At 51.0% G+C, this 22,006-nt stretch overlaps 1 protein-coding gene across 1 annotated transcript; it reads left to right on the plus strand.

Moving 5' to 3' along the window:
- The first annotated feature begins 12 nt into the window (after window positions 1-12).
- On the plus strand, window positions 13-20,415 carry HHIPL2 (HHIP like 2). Its single transcript, XM_056110544.1, has 9 exons — window positions 13-333; window positions 1,720-2,372; window positions 3,886-4,029; window positions 6,283-6,611; window positions 8,448-8,574; window positions 9,396-9,541; window positions 15,392-15,473; window positions 19,192-19,274; window positions 20,191-20,415. Exons 1-9 carry the CDS (start codon window positions 13-15, stop codon window positions 20,412-20,414), a joined length of 2,109 nt encoding a protein of 702 aa, XP_055966519.1. The 3' UTR covers window position 20,415.
- Window positions 20,416-22,006: the final 1,591 nt, after the last annotated feature.

The following is a 22,006-nucleotide window of genomic DNA, read 5'->3' on the forward strand; positions in this document are numbered from 1 at the left end:
TCCTGGGACCAAATGCTGAAACCACCCACAGCTAGGGGTGCCCCCAAGTGGCACCCCCTCTGGCTCCCTACCCCTGCTGGCATTTTTTGCCTTTGCTTCACACTGCTGGTGGCCCAGGTGGGTTGGCTGCGGGGCCACCCCCAGTGTCTGGATTACGGGCCCCCGTTCCGGCCACCGCAGCACCTGGAGTTCTGCTCTGACTACCAGTCCTTTGGCTGCTGTGACCAGCGGCAAGATCAGCGTCTGGCTGCCCGTTTCAGGACCGTCATGGACTACTTGGATCCAGGAGACCACCAGCTGTGTGGCGGCTACATTAAAGACATCCTTTGCCAGGTAACCCTGTGGGAAGGGAAGCAGGCAGCTTTGGAAGAACATCAGGGTCCCCAGCAATGGGGGTGTGGGCTGGGGAGTGCCTTTGAGGAATGCCTCTGACAACTGCCTCTGCCTGGGCTTCCGGGCCCAGAGGTTGCATCTGCTTCCCACCCGCGCCCCAAAGCTGCCGCTCTGGGGTTCTACTGGCCCCAAGGCTTCCTGGGCTCCAGGGTTTGAGGAGAGCATCAGGGAGCATTGGGGGGGGGGGTCTATACTCACTGGGTTCTCCCTGCCAGGGTCTGTGGCGAAGGCCGGTGGTGGTGCTATGGGGGTGTTCCCCGAGGGCTCACCGAGGGTCTCTCCAGTCCCGGCAGCTGTTCTACACGCCTCTGGGAACACAGGCTTTGCATGAAGCAAGTTGAGGGGTTCAGGGCCTGTGGGCATGGCAAATCTGAGGGGAGAAGGTGTGGGATGGTCAGAGCACGGGTGATACTCAGGGTCAGTGGCACCCTCTGGGTGTTTGCTTGGCTCTCCCTGGGGGTGTCAGCCCACACCCTGCTGCTGCTGGCATTCCTGGGCGGGGGTGGGGGTTGGGGGGGTCCCTGTTGCCCCAGTCTGATCAGGGCATCCAACATCTTCAGGCACATGCCCTCAGGGGGTCCTGCTCTGGGCTGTCTCCTGCAGGAAGCTCCTGGGAGCACCCCTGAGGCTGTTTCTGAGTGTGTTCCCACTGCCTCTGGCCTCTTGCCTTTCCTCCTACTGCGGGGGAGGGGCGGCAGAGGGGGCTGCAGAAAGCTAGTCTCAGCACTCATCTTGGGTGTATCTGAGGACTCAGGGCCAAGCACAGGGTCTGTGGAAGGCAATCTCTCAAGCCCCCAATTCCCAGATGTCCCCAGCAGTGATTTTCAGGGAGCAAGGAAGGACCTTCCCCTCCTGGTGGACAAAGATTTGCCTGAGATCCTGGGGTGCTATTGGCAACGGTTGAGTAGCAACAGCCTGGCCCCTGTCTAGAGGTCCTGTGACTGTGCAAATGAGGCGTTGGAGACCCTCCACAGACTGCAGACTCCTCCCTGCTTTTGGCTTCCTTCCCCTAAAAACAAGGTATGCACGCAGCACGCAGCTTCACCTGGAGGAAAAGGTAGAGCATCTTCTCTGCATGCTCCCTGCGACCTCCAGGACGAGCCGGGTGGGGTGGCGGCGGTTCTCTGCAGCCCATGGGGCTCCCCCTTTCCCCTCCCCACCCCGTCGCCAACCCTGCAGCCTAGGACAGAGAAGCGGAGGTGCCCATGCAGCCAGGACAGCGGACTCCTAGGCGCTCAGTGGCAGACACAGCCCTGTCGCCTGAGCAGGGAGACGTCTGGGTCCAGCCAGTGTCCAGCCGCCGTGAAACGTTCCCTCCCTTGACAGGAGTGCTCGCCCTTCGCCGCGCACCTCTACGACGCCGAGGACCCCCAGACGCCCCTCCGGAGCCTGCCGGGTCTCTGCCGCCCCTACTGCTCAGCCTTCCACGCCCGCTGCGGCGCGGCCGTCCCCCTGCTGACGAGCGACCCGCGCCTGCAGCAGGCCGCGGCCACAGATGGGGCCCTCTTCTGCCGCCTCCTGGACCTCCCCGACCAGGACTACTGCTTCCCCAACGTCCGGCGGCGCGGCCACCTCTCCCGCGGGCTGGGGGCGGTGGCCCAGGGCCCTCGGGGCTGCCTGCAGCTCTGCGCGGCCGAGGCGGCCAACGGGCTGCGCAATCCCGTGAGCATGGTCCACGCGGGCGACGGCAGCCACCGCCTCTTCGTGGCCGAGCAGCTGGGCGTGGTGTGGGTGCTCCTGCCCGGCCGCAGCCGCCTGCAGCAGCCCTTCCTGGACCTCAGGAGCGCCGTGCTGGCCACGCCCTGGCTCGGGGACGAGAGGGGCTTCCTGGGGCTGGCCTTTCACCCGCAGTTCCGCCACAACGGCAAGTTCTACGTCTATTACTCCTGCCGCGGAAAGGGGAAGGTGGAAAAGATCCGCATCAGCGAGATGAAGGTCTCCCGGGAGGATCCCAACCAGGCAGACCTGGCCTCGGAGAGGTGAGAGCAACGCTGCCACCACGCAGGGATCGGCCGCCTGGCGTCGGGCGGGGGTGGAGGGGCTGCTCGCAGATTGACCTGTGACCCTGGATCATTTTAGGGTACAACATAGGAACTTGAATATCTTTGCAAGTGACCCGCACAAGAAATCTGGTTTCTATCAATGGACAGTATTGCGGCGTCGACTGCGGCTGCTGCTGCTGCTGCTGCTGCTGCTGCTGCTGCTGCTGCTGCTTCCCCCACCCGATGATGCACAGGGGCTACTCCTGGCTCATGCTCTCAGGAATCACTCCTGGCTGTAGTCGGGGGATGCTGGGAATCGAACCCAGGTCGCCCGTGAGCAAGGCAAATGCCCTACCTGCTATGCTATCGCTCACCTTGCTGTGGTCAGGGATCATTCCCAGAGTCAGGGATGGAGCCAGGCTTGGGGGCAAGGCAAGCATTGTACCAGTTGTACCATCACTCTCCAGCCCTACTCATTGTGTTTCAGCATGATGAGAATTTTTGTTTGTTTTTCTGGTTTTTTTTTTTGTGGGGGGGTTTGTTTTTGTGGGCTCTGAGCTTACTCCTGACCCTGCACTAGGGATCACTCCTGGTGGGACTTGGGAAACCATTTGGAGTGCCTGCTATCAAACCCAGGTCAGCTGCAAGCAAGGCAAGTGCGCTACCTGCTGTACTATTGCTCTGGTCTCAGAATGTTTTATTTGAAAAATCACTTTTAGCCACACTACTTGAGAGCTGGGGTTACTCCCGTCTTGGTGTTTGGGGGTTTCACTTCTGGCAGTATTTGGGCAGTATTTGGGGGGGGACATGCAGTGCCAGGGATGATATCAGTCTTTTGAACTGTCTCCTAGCCCTGATGATTTTATTATTATTTTTTGGTTTTGTTTTGTTTTTGGCCCACACCTGGAAGTTCTCAGGGCTTACTCTTGGCTTTGCACTCACGGATCACTTCTGATGGGGCTCAAGGGACCGTAAGGGATGTTGGGGATATCAAACCTGAGTCAACCATGTACAAAGCAAGCACCCTACCCACTTTACTATGCTCTGACCAAACTGATGAGAGATTTTGTTTGTTTGTTTTTAATTTTTGGATCACACCTTGTGGTGCTCAGGTGTTACTCCTGGCTCTGTGCTCTGGAATTATTCCTTGTGATATTCAGGGGACCATATTGAAAGCCGAGGATTGAATCTGGTCAGCTGTGTGCAAGGCAGGTGCTCTACTTGCTATCCTATCTCTTGAGCCCCCTGATGAGAGATTTTAAGACCTGTTCTGTCAAAAACTTTCAAGTATGCTAGACATATTTGTCACCACACTCTGCATTGCATCCCATGATTTACTTTATTGCTAAAGTCTGTACCTTTCAGATTCCCCTTCACCTATGGTACCCTGCCCTGTCTCCCCACACCCATGGCAATCACAAATCATGGGCCAGTCACGTTGGTCTAAGAAGAGACCATTTCAGCTTGTCTCAAAGTCTGACGCACATGTTTGGTTTCTTTGTCCATACAGGGTCATCTTGGAGATAGAAGAACCAGCCTCAAACCATAATGGCGGACAACTTCTTTTTGGCCTGGATGGCTACATGTACATATTCACTGGGGACGGAGGACAGGCGGGGGATCCCTTTGGCGAATTTGGAAATGCTCAGAACAAGTACGCTAGATGGAGATGGGGTCCTTGTCCACTTAGTGTAAATCCAGGGACAACGTTTCTGCTGAGATGGAGGCTACAGGGGGTTAGATAAATCACTCACTGCGAGCTGGTACCCTCACAGTTGAGGTTGTTGGAGGGACACGTAGTTCTTGGTCCTTTCAATTCAGGTCTCATGGTGTCTGACAATCAATGTGATGGTTGGTCAGTGGAATTCTCAGAGTGCTAGGTAGAGGTGACTTCTGAATTTTTCATATACACAAGAGCAGGACATTATTTACTGAACCAAGGTCTGATTTTCCAAAGCAGCTTAACTCCACACAGTGATTAGACATCATGTCCAGACTCTGCTGGTTTCTGGAATAGCTGAGGAGAGACTATGTGTATTGGTGCCCATTGTGGGTTGGGTGCTGTTATGAATGCCATAGTCTATTTGAAAATGTAATTCTGACAACTCAAAGGAGTGAGTATAGATATAGATATAGATTATATTCCCCCCTGGGGGTGGGAAGTCACATCTGGCAGTGCTCAAGGGCTACTCCTGACATAAAGGGTCACTCCCAGGGGTGCCAGAAGGAACCCAGGCTTTCTTTGTATAAAGCAGGCACTCAGTCTCTGGCTGGCAAGAATTTTAAAGAATTGATTTTGCTCACTGATGTAACTCAACACACAGACCAGTTCAATGGAATCACTTCATCAATACTTAGGCAGTGAATGAAGAGTCAGTGTGACGATGGCCCCAGGAAACTAGTGAACAAGGGATGTTAAGTAACTTTAGCCAAGGACAAACAGCAAGTAAGTGACAGAGCCAGAATGCAAACTCATCCAGTCTGGTAAAAAAAGTCCAATGAGGCTTATAGGTCATGGTGAGGGTCACAAAGTCCTTCTACCCTCCCCACACAGTGAACACTCAGTGCCATAGTTCATAGTGACAGAAATATTAGGGTGACAATAAGGAAGTGCTGATGCCTGCTGAATGCCTACTGTGTGTCAGGACTCACATTGCCTGCTGTGTGCACAAGAACTCACCCCATGGTGCAGGGAATGGCATCTCCCCACCTTCACCAAGGAGAGGACCGAGCTGCAAGAACATAGTTTCCTGCAAGGCTTCTAGGAGCCTGTTGTGGTTCTACCAACCACAAGCCAGCTTCCTGTCAGATGGGTGTCAGAATTCCTAGTATTAGACCAAACCCAAGAGACACAGTCCCCATCTTGAAGCTGCAGCTTGTTCTGGGTCACATGAATCAGGACCCTTTCATAATGTGGATCTTTTTAACCTTAAAACTGAGAAGCCTTCACACACTGTGTGTGTGTGTGTCTGTGTGTGTGTGTGTGTGTGTGTAATTTTTAGTATCTCTATGTATTTTGGATATATCTACCTATTATCTATTTTTATTATCTGTCATCAACGACTATTTTCATCTATCATCAAATCATGTCCTCCTCTCACCCATGGGATTCCCATTTCCTTTAAGAAGTTATTATATTTTCAAATATTACTTGACTGGGTTGAGACTGCTTAACATGAGATCTATCCTCTTTTATTTTTTCATTTTCGGTTTTTGGGCCAAACCCAAAAGATGCTCAGGAGTTGCCCCTGTCTCTGCACCTAGGAATTACTCCTAGTGGTGCTCAGGGGGCCATATGAGATGCCAGGAATAAAATCCAGGTTGCTTGCATGCAAGGCGAGCCCTCTACCTGCTGTACTGGCTCTGAGATGGATTCTCTTATTTTGGTGGCGGGGGGGGGGGGGGGGGAGAGCGTGGGGTCAGGTCATCCCCTGTTGCTTGGGGGCTCTTCCCAGTTCAGAGCTTAGAAAAGCGTGTGGTGCCAGGAATCAAACCTGAGGTTTCTACCTGCCAGGCATGTGCACCAGCCCTGGCAGCTACCTCCCCAGCTGCTCTTGACCACTTGCTAATACCGTATACACTATTGTCAGTGATGGGACAGCAGAGCTCTGGCATATAGATGCTTGTGCCCCTTTGCCACTTGGGCAATACAAGTCAGAACCACATTGAGATGCCACTTCATGTTCGGGATGACTCTTGTCAAAGCAGCCAAAGATTCCAAGTCTTGGCAGGATGTGGCCAACTTTGAATTCTTGTTTGTGGGAATGCAAACTAGTGTCACTGGCATGGGAAAGTTTGGGAGATGGCCTCACAGTAACCCAAAGGGTGACCAGGCTGCAGTGTGACAGGGGCTGTGGGCTACTGCTGGACCTTCACCTTTGCCTGTTTCTCCACCTGCCCCTTTCAGAAGCTCCCTACTGGGAAAAGTGCTGCGGATTGACGTGAATGGGGTCTCAGATGGCCAGCGGTACCGGATTCCCCCGGACAACCCATTCATTTCTGAGCCAGGAGCACACCCCGCTATCTATGCCTACGGGGTCAGAAACATGTGGCGCTGTGCTGTGGACCGAGGGGACCCTGCCACACACCAAGGCCGGGGACGGATCTTCTGTGGGGATGTGGGACAAAACAGGTTTGAAGAGGTGGACATCATCCTGAAAGGAGGCAACTATGGATGGAGGGCAAAGGAAGGGTTTAGATGCTACGACAAAAACCTCTGTCACAACTCCTCCTTAGGTAAGGGAAATGAGTTCTGGGTAGTTTCTTGAATAAGTCTGGGGTTGAGGGCCTGGAAGTGGGGGGCAGAGTATCCCTGTGGAGAGCTTGGAGTCTTTGCGGGCCCTTGGCACAGCAATACTTTAGCCAGGGCTTGGTCGTGTCATGAATTATTTTCATTGAGATACCGAGATTTACAAAGTTAACCTTAATCAAATTCCAGGTATACAATTTTCCAACACCAATCCCATCAACAGTATCAGGAACCACTCCTGGCTGGGTACAGGGTCCATATAAAGTGCCAGATATCAAACCCTGGTCAGCCACATGCAAGGAAAGAGCCCTAACGGCTGTACTGTCACTCTGGCTTCTAGTGTCATGAATTTGTATCTCAGATGGGTTGGATGAAAGTGGGATTGATCCACATCTATACTTTATTGCTTCGGCAGGGGGCATATCCAGGAGTGCTCAGGGTTCACCCCTGGCTCTGCACTCAGGAATTACTCTTGGTAGTGCCTGAGGGACTATATGGGATGCCAGGGATTGAATCCAGGTCAGCTGTGTGCAGGGCAAGCATACTACATGCTGTACTATTGCTCTGGTCCCCTATACATTATTTTAATTAAATTTTTTGCGGGGAGCTGGTGTTTGGACCACACCTGCTGTGCTTAAGGGCTAATCTTTGGTTCTGTGTTTAGGAATAGCTCTGGTGGTGCTTGGAGGAACAAATGTGGTGCCAGGGATTGAATCAGGGCTGCTGCATGCAAGGCACATGCCTTACCCCCTGTGCTATTTCTCCAGCACCCACACTTATACTTGAAATATCCCATGCAATTTTTAGGGCACACACTATTTTTTAAATTGGATCACTGTGAGATAAACCCTTACGAAACTGTTCATGATTAGGTTTCAGTCATACAGTATTCCAACACCCGTCCTTCCACCAGTGTACCAGTGTACATTACTCAGTGTCCCCAGTTTCTGTCTCATTGCCCCCCACCCCCACCCTAGCCTTCCTGCCTCTATGGCAGGCACTTTCCTTCTCTCTCTGTCTCTGTCTCTGTCTGTCTGTCTCTCTCTTTGACTCTCTCTTTCTGTCTGTCTGTCTGTCTGTCTCTCTCTCTGTCTTTTGGGCATTGGTCATACACTATTTTTGAGAAGCACTTACAGGAGGAAATTGGTGATATACTCCCTTATTTATGTTCCAATTGGGTCAGCAATACCCTCTGAAATACCCTCCAATTGGGTATTTCTTCTATAGCCAATCCTAATGGTATACTCCTTAAGCAGTAGGTATGCCTTATTATTGCTATTAGCATATTTTGCCTTCTAAGTGACAAAGCATTCTTAGAGGCTCAGACAAAATAACAGGTTCTCTGAGACTGTTTTTCCATCTAATGCCATCTTGTTCAATGTTGTTTCTTGTTCTAGTATTGGCACAACAAAAAACAGCGTCAGCAGTCAGTGAATGAAACTGTTAATTATCTGAGAGCGGCCTGCTTTGTTAAACATTATTTCCCCCAAAAGCCCCAATTTTCAAGATCCTCTTAGAGCTAGGTGAAGACTCCCTACATTTTGTAAATTTTCAAGTCTGGAAATCTCCTAGGAAACACATAAGTGTGCGGATTCCCAAAGCCCTGCCTCACAGCAAGGGGATCTGGGGCTTCCAGTTCTATTTGGGATGGCCAGTCAATGCAGAACTCTTGAATTGACTATTGGAGGACTGAACACAGTTCACTTGGCTATTTGTCCAATCAAAGACTGAGAAGTAGAGTGTTAACCCAGCAGCACCATCCAAATGCCCTCTCCGTCCTCCTCAGCACCCATGACCATATTCTCTTCTTTGCTCCTGGCCAGATGACATCCTGCCAATCTATGCTTATGACCACACAGTGGGGAAGTCAGTCACTGGAGGCTATGTGTACCGTGGGTGCGAATCCCCAAATCTCAAAGGCCTCTACATCTTTGGAGACTTCATGAGTGGGTAAGGATACATTGGCCTCCTATCTTTTATTGTGGTTTAGATTTCTATGACATGTGGTAAAATGCAGTCTTTTAAAGTAAGCTTGAATAAAGTTTTACAGATGTAGACACTTGCATTTCCACCAACCATATCAGCAAGTAGAACATTAATGATACTCTAGAAGATTCCTTCTCCTCCCTTGCCAGTCAAAACTGTCTCTTTTACACACACACACACACACACACACACACCAGCCAGCGATAATTGCCGTTTCCATTATAGATTTGTTTTGCTTCTGAAACTTGACCTCAATGAAATCATGGAATATTGGCTCTTTCCATCTCACCTCATTTTCCAAGTTTATTTATTTACTGAAGTCACATTCTATTATGAGTCAATTTTGATACATTCTTGGAATTTGATACTACAAAGCAGAAAGAGGGATAGATTACCAATATATAGAACAGCACTGATGAATTTTCCAGACACTATTGAAGGAGATTGACTATACACTTATAAAAACAATGCAAATATTTGGGATGTCCTAATGCTATGTTCTACTTCAAATGAGATTTGTCTTTCATAGAGGAGCTTTCCTCATGGGGTACTTAAGCCTTTTCATGATAGAAAATGAACTCCCCCTTTTGGCAGAGAGAACTGAGGTATCTGCAGTCTCATTCCTGGGAGAGCCTTGTTATTGATCCGCTCAATCATTATTGATTCACCAATCTCTATTATTGAAAGGCCCAGTCCTAGTGAGCAAGGGTGTTGTCTAGGAAGAAAAATAGCCTGCAAGGCAGAAATATGGATTCCTAATCTATAAGGTTTTATTTTTCATCTAGTCGACTTATGGCTTTGCAGGAAGACAAAAAAAAGAAGAAATGGAAGAAGCAGGACATTTGCCTGGGCAACCTGGAGTCCTGTGCTTTCCCAGGGCTGATCAGCACCTCCAGCAAGTACATCATCTCCTTCGCTGAGGATGAAGCAGGTACCGAACATTATTGTTGCTAGTGTCATACAATGAGCAAATGCTGCCTCCCTTCTCACTGTCACTGAGATGCCCTTTAGAATAGACTGGGTATTGTCCTAAGCATTGTTCATTCTTTTTTTATGCGGGGGGGGGGGCGGAAAGGGGTGCTTAGCAAAGGAAGATAGTGTGGTGGTGGTGGTGGGTGAGTGTAAGAGAGATGGACCAACAGACATACTCAGCATGAATACATTGCCCCACATATTTTGGATTAGCAAATGAGTATTTGGGGGAAGGCGAGTCTTCCCAATGGTGCTAAGGAGCCCAAAAGCCCCCCACTGATTCTCCGCCAACCAGGGTGGCAGTTCAGTGTTTGGGCCTGTGGGGGTGTTGATGCTGGGGCCCTGTGGTGCCATGAACCTCAGGGCCTTCCCAACAGCACCTGGGGAGCCTCCAGGGCCACACCTAGCAATGTTGGTGTCACACGTTGCTAGAGATGGATTAGGGGAGGGTGAGTTTCATACATCCTGATGGCAGGACTATCTCCCAAGTCAATGGAATTGTTTAGCCTAGAGTTGCTGCATTGCATTTTGGAAGGCCCAGATACCCTGGTTTGTTCATTTGTATTTGGACACAGCTTATTAAGGGCTTTAGGTTTTCATCTTGCCCAAACTAGTGCACTTACCTATTCACACTTTCGGTCTCTCATTTGACTGAGGGCAGGACCTGTCCTCTTTTTGGGACTGGCGCTGGCGGGAGGCAAGGAGTAAAGAAAGTCACCCCTCAGGACCTACCAGGCCTGGGAGTCTCTGGCAGCACAAACCAGAAGCTCAAAGATTTTTTTTGTACTTTTTCATTTTGGGACCATACTCTTCTGTGCTCAGGGATTATATGTAGTGATCATCTGTAGTGCCAGGAGTCAAACTCAGGTAGACATGTACAGACAAGTATCTAACATGCTGTATTATTTCTGGGGCACAAAGATTTTTTTTTTTGTTATTTGTTTGCTTGCGGGCTACACCTGGCTCTGCACTCAGGGGTCATTCCTGGCAGAACCCTGTGGGATGTTGGGGATTGAAACTGGCTCAAGGCAACTGTAGTCCTCACTGTACTGTCTCTCCAGCCCCATAGAGATTTCTTAACTCTTGGGTTTCTTTCCATCTCTGAGCCCTGGGGTGGCTTTGTGGGACCTTTCCTTCAACAGCACAGAAAACATCCTTCTTCCCTCTCCCTCCTTCCTCCCCCTTTCCCCCTTTTCTCCTCTCTCCTTCTTTCTTTCTTCCTTCTCCCTGTGAACAAACAGAGAGTAGAGAGAATCTGTGGTGGTGGTGGTGGTGTGGGAGGGGGTTGTGCAGAGGCTGTTTTGGAAAATCCAAGCATTCTTAATAGAGAAAAGCCTATGTGTGTTCCAAACCGGTAGTCCAAATTTAGGAAAAAGGGAAAGAAGCCTTCGGGCTGGCGGGAGGTTGCCCAAAAGGAGTGGAGGATGGAAAAGTCACCAGCTTAGGGGCCTCTCCCAGATGCTGGGCTGGGTGCTGGAGCAGCCTCTTTCTCTCTGGGTTGGGGGGCTTGAGTCTAGCAGTGGTGGTAGTCTGTGAAAGTCTGTGTGTATGTGTGTGTGTTTGTGTGTGTGTCTACACCTAGGGGTACTTTGGTTGCTGTCTGCTTAGGTCTTTATTTTCAGGAGTCACAGGAGGCACAGCCTGGGTGGCCTATTCCTGTTGACGTCCTGCTGCCTGAGCAAACAGCCATTCTGGAAGGCCAGGGTGCATCTGGTCAGTGGCGGTGCCGGGCTGGGCTAGCGCTCAGGAGCAGGGTTCCACCCAGGGATGCCAGCCAGCAGCTGCCCCGGCCAGCTCTTTCCACCCGAGTCACTAGCTTTGTGGCTTTTTTTTGCACTGCAGAATTCCAGTTTTCTTCCCTTGGCTGTTTTCCCCTTGTACAGACTGTTTCCATCTTAGCCTTATTGTCAGAGACAGGCTGGGCAGTCATCTTTCTATGGATGTGTGAAGTAAAATTGTTTCATTGAGGGAGGATATGAATGCCCAGGAGAATGTGACTGTTCTTCAGAGAAACAATTAAGTTCCAAGTAGAGGCAAGTTGATACAACAAAGTTTTGTTTTTGTTTTGGGACCACACTCAGGACTTACTGCTGGCTCTGGGCCCAGAGATCTGTCCTGACCTTGCAGGGGGTAGCTGGATGTAAGACAAATGCCTTGGGCCCTGTCCTCTTTCCCTTGGGAGAGACAGAGATACCCAAGGCATCTTGGATGGAACTGCTGCTGCAGTTTTCTGAGATGGGGAAGATGCAAGGGAGGGAAGTTGGTCAGAACCAGGCAGGGCCTCCAGGGCTGGCTTCTAAATGTTGGGAATCCTGAGGGCTTGCACTGATAGCCAGCCCCAGAAGGCTGGGTGGACCCTCACATTCCTTCAAGAAGTGCTCAGGAAGCCCCAAGACAACCCTCTCCAGTATACTGCCCAAGTGGCCCAAGAGTTTGATCCTAGGGCCTAAGTCTGTGGTGTTGATTGGTCTCTGCAGTGCCATGGATCCAACTGGGGTCTGGTTGGGTGCAGGCGGCAGAGCATGTGCCACTGACCCCCCACGTTAGTCCCTCAACCCCATCACATGGCTTTTGAATGTGTGTGTGTATGTGTGTGTGAATGTGTGTGTGAATATATATGTGAGTGCAAATAAGTGTGTGTGTGAAGGTATATGTGTTTATATGTGAGTGTGTACGTGTGTGAATATGGGTATATGTGTGTAAGAGTGTGTGTGTGTGTGTGTGTGTATTCACAAAATAAATGAGTGCGGCGGGGGGCATTATCTCTCACCTGCCATGTGCGTCATTGGCCATGAGCCACTTCCCCACCCTGACCTGCAGTTCCCACCAATGGGCACATGAAGGAGCGAACAGGGCCACCTGGCTGGTTGGTGATCAGTTGCCGTTTATTCCATTCTCCCCATGAGGCTGGTCCAGTCTCACTAAGCCCCCCATTCAGTCTCACCCTGTCCCTGATGCTAGTCTCTCTAGGCTCTGTCTCAAAGCCTTGGTCTCACCCCACCTCCAAGCATCCCAGGTAGCAACCACACCCAGGTGAGGTAGCACAATCAACATATGAAAACCCTTCCTGAGATCCACTCAAGGTGAAATACCACCTAGGTGTGTGTTTCTCCCTTTCTTAGTTCAACAACCATTTAAACATTCATCTTAATTCTACCTCTTAATATTAGTCATTTTGTATGGACACAGTAAGAGATACATTGAGCTTGTAAGGTGGTTCTCCTGGAGACATCTCGATATAGATTTCAGACTAAAGTGCTCAGGCCAGGTTAGTCTTTCCTAACCCTAGCAGGGTCCTAATTCACTTGTTACTCTTTGGATAGTGACAGAATTTGTCCATGACAGTGCTCTTAACTTATAGAGCACTTGGCCTGGCGCATTTTGATGTCAGGGTAGCTCACGGCTTGCCCTGGGTCCATCCAGTCCCTCATTGGGATCCTGCTTTTGGGGTGCTAGGAACTAAGGGCAACTGAGGTTTAAGTCATTAAAACAGATGCCCCGAAGTGAATATTATTCAGAATCAGTCAACTCCCAAGTTACAAAAACATAATATTAATTGTATTCCTATGTCTATACAAAAAGGACATTGTAACTATGTAACTTGCAAAGTAACTATGCAAAGGACATAAGGAGATGAGAAAGGCAATATTTCTCTTACAAATACAAATCCAGAGTTCTTAGAAGGATCGACCCCACAAGTAAACAGAGTTTGATTTGGGGATAAAAGTGATTGACTGGTTGGGGAAGCAGAACAAGAAGAGGAGAAGAGGTTACAGGTAAACACAGGAATGGGAATGTCTCAAGAGCACTGTGATGGGTTCACCCAATAAACTTAAGCTCCTGAGATCAGGGAGAAATGACAAACCAATGTTATCCTACATGTGAGTGTGTAAGTGAATGTTTCACCATAATTAATATAACAAAACTGCTAGTTGTGGGCCAGAGAGATAGCACAGGGTTCAGGCTCTTGCCTTGCATTCTGGTTTGATCTCGGACACTGTACATGGTCCCCTGAGCACCACCAGGAGTATACAGCTGGGTATGATCCACAAAAATGAAACCACTACTGGGGCTGGGTGTGACTTGATGGTAGAATCAGAGTTCTCCAGCAGCCATGGACAGATAGATGGTCATCACAGGTGACATTCACCCCAAGCACCGTTTCTCCTTCAGAACACGAAGAGCATGTTGTAGGCATGTGGTAGGCATGTGGTTTACATGAGGTACAGTCAGGTGTGGGAAGGTGCTAGGTTTCCAGTTCAGACCAGCGAGTCCTTGCATGGTTTGGAGGGGCCTGCAGATTAGGCAGACACCTCCCTCACTCAGGGGAGCATCACGTAGGTGTGCCTGGATTTCCAGGCCACTAAACTTTCCTCCCTGCATGCTGGCTGGGGACACGTTTTTAAATACCACGTCATATACACTGCACAATTAACCAGGCAGTTCTGCCCAGCCTGGAGCTCACCTGCCCCAGAGACAAACAGCCCCTACTCCCCCACAAGCTCCAGGAGGAAGACAACGGTTTCCAGAACCCAGAGCCTCTGAGCTCAGGGCATCTCTAATGTGCTCGTTAGTGTCATTTTCCTCCCTGGATCTGACAAGGGAGCACTGTGTACGACATGTGACAGAATGAGTGAATTCAGGGAAATGACCAGAAATAGACCCAGTGCCAGCCCCAAGCAGCTAAAAATAGAAGGGTGGGCCGGAGACCGAGTACAGCAGGTAGGGCGCTTGCCTTCCACGCGGCTAACCCCATTCAATCCCTGGCACCCTGTAAAGTCCCCTGAGCACCAACAGCAGTAATCCCTGAGCACAGCTCGGTGTGGCCCCTATACTAAAGAAAAAAAGTATATAAAGGTGACTGCTGATGACCCAACACTTTCTAATGCAGTGTTGGACAGTCCCCAGATATCCCGTGATCCTGTTTCACAAAAGAACAGACACTGTGTGAGAACATTCTCATAGCAACTGCTAGTGACAAGTTGGTGTGTCAGAATTCATGTTACCATCCATAGACCTTTGAGGGCTCCTTGGCTTCCTGGGGCCAGGAGCTGCTTTAAGACAGGGTGCTTTCTGAGAAGCGTGGTGTGGGGTGATTTTGTCCTTGTTAGACCATCACAGACAGGACTGGTGTGTGTGTGTGGTGGGGCGGGGGGGGGGGGTCACCACACACTCTGCTGGCACCATCACTGTCTTTGGGACTGTGGGCTAGGCCATGGTGAATAGCTGCCGTGAAGAGGGTGGCCCGTGGGTCACCCAGCGGGATGAAGGATGAGGAAGGAGTGGCCTCTTCTCACCGGGTGCAGGAGAGGGTGAAGGAGACAGTGGGCAGAGGTGGTGACCATGGGGGTTATGAAGAGATAAGAATAGAGACTGAGCTGTGGGACAGGCAGGGGAAGGGGGACCCCAGGCCTGAAAGAGGTAGAGACTGGGGAAAGGTGAGTCAGGGTGACCTGGGTGAGAAGGAGGCAATATGTCCCCAAAGAAGGAACAACAGAAACAGAGGACTGGCTGTGCCTCAGGGTGCTCAGAGAATCCTCATCAGGATTAGGGGTGGGAAGGCAGCTAGAGGCATTTCCCAGGGCAGGGCTGAAAGCAACTCCCTTGGTCAATGGACATGGACACAGATGCTCTCTGCTGGGCCTCCTCTGAACTGGACCTGGGGGGCTCCTGTGGGGCATGGGGGGTGCTGTGCTCTATGAGGTCACAGTCTGCTGATGACCCCGCTGCCAACCCCAGGCCGTGCTGTGTCTGGGCATCGGCAGGACCTCTGTCCTTCCTCCTCGTGATGGTCTTTTCCTCTTCTTAGGGGAGCTCTACTTCCTGGCCACCGCCTACCCCAGTGCTTTCGCACCCCGCGGATCCATTTACAAACTTGTTGACCCATCAAGGTGAGATTTGTTCTCTTGTGCTACTCTCGAGTGGTTTTTAATCTATTCCAGGACGTGTCATAAAAACAGCCCTCACTGTACAAGAATGAGCAAACACTAATTTGTTTTTATTGACATCTGGTGATTGTGTAGAAACACACGCTATCACAATGCTACAGTTCCTGAATTTTCACAAGCACACAAGACCCCTGTAACAGCACCCAGATTGACAGACAGCAATGGTCACATACCCCCAATCAGATATTTTTTAGGACCTTCTTCAAGGGTCAATATCTTCACTTTTTTGGTTTGTTTTTAGGCCACATCCAGTGGCGTTCAGGGATTACTCTTGACTCTGTACTCAGGCATCACTCCTGGTGGTGTTCAGAGGAACATGCCATGGATTGAACCCATGGTGGCTGCATGCAAGACAAGCACCTTACCCACTGTACTATCGTCCCAGTGTTAAATATCTTATATCTTAAAAAAATATTTTTTGGTAGTACATGTTGAAGAATTTTATTTTTTCATAATTTTTTATTAATTGGAATTCTGTGATATATGATACTATACCAACACCACACCATCACACCCACTTCTTTTCCCCGGGACCCTAGTGATTCATCCCCCTGTCCCCAACTCAACTGAATGTACCGGTTTTCTGTAGAGAAGACTATTCTTGATTTTATTTATTTATTTTTTGTGTTGGGGACATGGCCTGGCACTGCTCAGAAATTCTTCTCAGCTAGGTTCTTGGAGGTGTTTCCTAACTGTTCTGGGGGAACCATGTGATGCTAGAGATTGTAGCTGGACTTCATTCATGCAAATCATGCAAACTATCTGTATTTACTTGGTTTTTAGACCACACTCGGCGGTGCTCAGGGCTTTCTCCTGGCTCTGTGCTCAGGAATCACTCGTGGCAGGATTCAGGGGCTGGAGTTGAGAGCTCAAACTGGGGTCAGCTGTATGCAAGGGGAGCGTCTTATTGCCGGCCTATCTCTCTGCTCCCCTGAACCTGCTGAACTAGCAAATAATGCAGAAAATCTGTCCCTTTGGGACAAGCATGTGTGCAGGACCAAGTCACGGGGATTATGTGTGAGCTGGGAGACAGTCTCTGATGCTGTGTCTAGGGCTCTGACTTCTCAGAGCGACACATCAATGCCCGCAACTCCTTTTCTCTTCTACTTCTGGAAACTTCTGTCTGAGTTCTTCCCTTTGTTAAAGGTGCAGGCACTCCCTCGGTTTAGTTGGGGGTCTGAGGACCTATGGAAACACCTTCAGCTGTTAGGTTTCTGGGAGTCTCTACTTGGCTCTGTTTAGGGTCCAGTAGCAGTGTTGATCCACTTGGTTCGTTAGTTTTCTCCTGAGTGTTGCTCAGGAGGCCTTGGTTTACTGGACTGCTCAGCTTGTGTCCCAAAGACCCATCCAGCACTGCTGTGCTGGAGTCCTCCGGGTCAGCCTGGCACTTCCTGGCTATGGGGACTTCAGGGCTGCCCCAGCTCTGCTTGAGAGCCCAGGGGCTGTGTGCCTGTGCCCCAAGCCCTGTACTAAAGCCTCGGCCCTGTAGCTTGATTGTTCACTCCAGCATCACAACCTCCTCTCTCTGGGGTTCACTAAACCTCCAACAGATGAGGTAAAAGGGACACGTGTGGGACCTGCATCCGGGGTAGCATGGGTGCTGCCTGTGTCCATATAGCGGGCTCTGCATCCATCTCAGGAGAGAGTCAGTGCGTAGTGAGACCCACAGAGAGGAAGTGCTCGAGAGGCTTGGAGTCGGGGTGGGGGGGTAGTGGTGGTGGTGGGGGGACTTGGCAGACCTTGACCCAGGCCCTGCCTGGCAGAAGGACTCTGGACCAGCTGTTCTCAGGAGCTCCTGGAAGAGGCTTGGTCTCTCTACAACTGTGCCCGGGGCACTCTGCTTACTTTCATCTCCCTCTGCTTCAGGCACAAGACCCTTACTCTTCATCTTTCCCTGACATTTATGAAGTAATTTCTGTGAGTGGAGAAATGCCTTGGGCTTGCACTTAGGGCCCGAAGAATCCCTCTGAGGCAGGTTGATACCAACTATCACTTAGATGAGGTCTTTACTGAATGGATGGCTGGGAAGGCTGGGCCCTGCTCTGAGAGTGGGTGTTCTTATCACCAAGGCAAGATGCGGTGGGTAGAACAGCACTAATCAAAGGATCAGTGTGCTGAAGGATCCAGAACTAGTGGCAGAGAGGCCCAAGGGATCACGCTGTAAATTCTTGGAGAGATTTCCCTTCCTTCCTGGATTACTAGTTGTGAGGGGTGTGTAGTTCTGGGGAATGACCTCAGGAATCCGCACAAGAAAGATATGCGCTGTAACACTTGGGCCACCTCTTCGGCCCCTAGAAGGATTGTCTTACAGGAAATGATTGTCACCTCCAACACACCACTATAACCAACCCCACCGTCACCCTCCCACACCACCACCACCACTGTCATCTCCATTGCCACCACCACTAGTCACCACATCACCCTTTCTGTTACCACCACATCACACCATTACCCTCCCATCACCCACACCACCATCACTACTACCAGTACCCCTCCATCACCACCAACACCATTACCCCCTCCACCGGCACCACCACGAGCTCGCCAGCATTGCCATCACCACCACCATCATTTCCACCACCACCACCACCACTATCACCCCCTCCATCATTACCACCACTGTCACCATCATCCCCTCCATCACCACCATCACCCCCTCCATCGTTACCACCACTGTCATCCCCTCCACCACCACCAACACCATCACCCCCTCCATCATTACCACCACTGTCACCATCACTACCCTCCACCACCATCATCACCACCATCACCCTCTCCATCGTTACCAACATAACCCCTTCCACCACCACCAGCACTATCACTACCTACTCTACAATCATTTCTACGACTATCAGCACCACCAACATCACCAACACCCCGTTACAGCCATCACCAACATCACCTCCACCAGCACCACTGTCACCCTCGATGTCACCACCATCACCAACACCCTCACTACAGCCATCACCCCCTCTTAATCTGTGGGACAGTAGTGATGTGTTCTAGGTGCTTCTTTTATTCCTGTGGAAATGATTTAGGGTGAGAGATTGGCTCGCAGTGTGCCCGGCGTACCACTCTGGCCAACCCTCAGCACTGTTCCCCAGAACAGGGCAGTTGTGAGGAGCGTGATTTTTCCTGTTTTGAGAAGCAGGAGCGATAGCACAGTGGTAGGGTGTTTGCCTTGCACGTAGCCAGCCTGGCCGAGCCAGGTTCGGTTCCTCCGCCCCCTCTCGGAGAGCCCGGCAAGCTACCAAGAGTACCTCGCCTGCATGGCAGAGCCTGGCAAGCTACCTGTGACGTATTCAACATACCAAACACAGTAACAATAAGTCTTACAATGGAGACGTTACTGGGTCCACTCGATGAACAACGGGAGGACAGTGCTCCAGTGCTCCAGTGAGATGAGATGCAGGAACTGAGACTTGTTAAATTTCTTTGTCCACAGTCCTAGTGACCCTGCCCTGGTGGTACTACTTGCAATGACCCTGGGGCGTCTGCGACCTTCCTTTTCTCTGTGAGCTCACAGTCTCCTTCTGAGGACAGCTGCCCCATCACATTTGGATGAGGATGGGCTGGACCTGGTGCTTGCAAAGTGGTGCCTTCTGGAGTCTTTGGTTCTGGGTCTGTCTCACAAAGCCTGCTTACTCTTTTTGTCTTTTAGGCGAGCACCCCCAGGGAAATGCAAGTATAAGCCAGTGCGGGTGAAAACCAAGAGCAAGAGGCTCCCCTTCAAGCCACTCGAAAGTGAGTCCACCTTCCTCTGGGTTTGAGCTTGGCATGGAGGTGCGGGGCCACACCGTGGCCCCTGCACACTCTCAGGATCCCGCCCAGGATGGAATGGGGGGTTTTATGGTTTCTCCTAAAAGGCTTAGCCAGGTTGTACTTGGTGGTTCAGCTCCACCTCTCTCCTTGCACCTGCTGCAGCCAATGTCACTCTGTCCACTCATTCACTCCTCCCTTCCCTCTGTGACCCATCACTTATTGAGTGGGGTCACAGCTGCGCACTGGCCCATTGGGAATCGAGAGTGAGAAGGAAGTGGTGTTCCAGGAAAAGGAAGTTCAGAGGATGGAGAGACCCCAGCATGAGGACTCCTTCCTTGGGGCAGGGGACACCTTCTGGGTCCCAGGTGCTGCCCTCTAGGGTTGGAGAGCGAGTATGGTGGGGAAGCTACGGGCTTTGCATGCAACCAACCAGGTTCAATCCATGGCACCACATATGGTCCCCAAGACCTCTAGGAGTGATTCCTGAGAAAGTAAGGGAGGGAGGGAGAGAGAGAGAGAGAAAGAGGGAGAGAAGAAGGGAGAGGGGAAGGAAGGAAGGAAGAGAGGAAGGAAAGAGGGAAGGAAGGAGGGAAGGAGGGAGCGAGGGAGAAGGGTAGGGAATAGAGAGAGAGGGAAGAGAATAGGAGGGGAGGGGAGGGAAGGGGAGGGAAGGGGAGGGAAGGGGAGGGAAGGGGAGGGAAGGGGAGGGAAGGGAAGTCAAGTCCTTCACAAGACCAGCGCACCCAGAGTAATGTGGAGGGAATAAAAGAAACTGGTTTGCAAAGAGATGACATGAGAGGGCCCTCCTGCAGCCATAGCCTTCCTGGCTGGCCTGTCCTCTCCTGGAAACTGCTTTCCAGGACTTTTATGTCCCCCTAAATAAATGCTTGTTTCCCAGAGACAGTCCTGACCTTGCTCCGGGAGCAGTGGGAGAAGGCTGCTCAGAGATCAGCCAACGCCACTCTGGCTTCAGCTGAGAAGGGCCGTGCCAGGAAGCCCGCTGCTCCCAGCAGGAGCTGGAAGACATCCCAGGGGCTGGGGACCCATGAGAAAGGCAGAGCCTGGTCCCCTGGCCCCCAGGGCCAGAGAAAGAAGAGTCAGCACACCCGCCTCGGAGAGTGAAGCTGGTCAGCCTGGTGTGTCTCTGACCAAGAGACCATCCAGGGGACACGGGGACAAAGAACCAGCTTGCAGTGAGGCTGTGGCTGGTCTTGGTCCTTCGGAGTGGAGGGAGGCAGGCACTGGGCTTGGTGGGTGTGCTTCCCCCAACACCTCTCCTGTAGTCTGTATGCATGAAGGGATGCTTTTGTCTGCTTCTGCATGGGTGTTTGTGCAAGGGGCACACCACATGGCCCTTGCACCTGCCCATTGGGGTCCCCACCTGCCATCCTGCTTGCAATCACTTTGCTTCTCATTCTGTTCTGTCCGATCTATCACTTGGGTAATAAATACACTCTTGCGCCAACATTTACCCTTTGATCTCCTTTGGTCTAATGTTGGGAAACTTTGCAAGCCTGCCCAGTGTCTGCCTGAGAGCCAGGCTTCCCTCTCCTGCCCCAGCGCCTGTCCATGAGTCAGGTGGACAAGAAAAGTCCTCCACTGGTACCACCTCCCTTTGCCCCCTCCCACCCAGGAGGTATCTGTACTGCTTGGTCCACTTTGGGCAAACACTGGCCTCAGGCTGCAAACTCAAGGACAGTGCGTAGGGTGCTTGCCTTGCATGCATCCAACCTGGGCCCAATCTTGGCATCCTATATAGTCCCCCTTAGCACTGCCACGGTAAAGCCTGAGTATTGCTGGGTGTGACCCCCTAAAACAAAACAAACAAAAGGGCTGTGAAGTCTTGAAAAGAACATGCAAGTAGGTGCACACTCCTCAGAAATAAGCTGGAATGGGGCATCTGTTTTTGGAATCTGGGGGGCCACATTTGGCTGTGCTCAGAGCTTCCTCCTTCTCTGACTCAGGGGTCACTTCTGGTGGGGCTCAGGGAACCATATGGGGTCTCTGGGATCAAACCCAGATCAGACATGTACAAGGCAAGAGTCGTGATCGCTCCACGATCTCTCTGGCCCCTAGAGGGGGAAGGGACGTGGGAGTGAGGATGAGGAAGGTGATGATTTGGAAAATCAGAGGAGGTACAATGCTTAAAAGGCATCTTCATCACACACTTATTGCGGGGGTGGGGGGTTGAAGTGAAGTGTCTAGAGTAGCAAAGACACCCCAGCAATCCTGGGACATGGGGGGCACAGGAGGAACCCACTGAAGGCATTTTTTTTCTTTCTGGTGACCCAGCAACTCCTCACACCTGAATGGCTTCGCACAGTGACCTTCATGTAGTGTGATGATGGTCCTTATGGACTGAATCAGGGTCACTATTATTGTTTGCATCAGGGGTCTATTTCCTGCCACTGCACTCCTGTGACTGATGATATCCTGCAACACCAACAAGTCTTTTTCCAGGCCTAAGTGTTGCAAATTGAAGAGTTTTAGGCTTGTGCAGACCCTAGAGTTAACTCAGTTTCAAAAACAAACTCTCTTGCTCCCTGTGGCACTGAAGGCCATGCTGGGGAAATGTTTTCATCTGACCAAATGCCTAACTCAGCTGGCACGTGCCAGGTGCAGACAGGCTCAGGGCTCAGGGGGACCCAGAGAAGATGAAGCCATTCCCAGCATCTGCCACAGCTTCCCAAATGTGAACATGGGTCAAGAGTTAA

Source organism: Sorex fumeus, unplaced genomic scaffold (assembly GCF_029834395.1).
Source record: "Sorex fumeus unplaced genomic scaffold, SorFum_2.1 ptg000010l, whole genome shotgun sequence".
Taxonomy (NCBI): Eukaryota; Metazoa; Chordata; class Mammalia; order Eulipotyphla; family Soricidae; genus Sorex; species Sorex fumeus.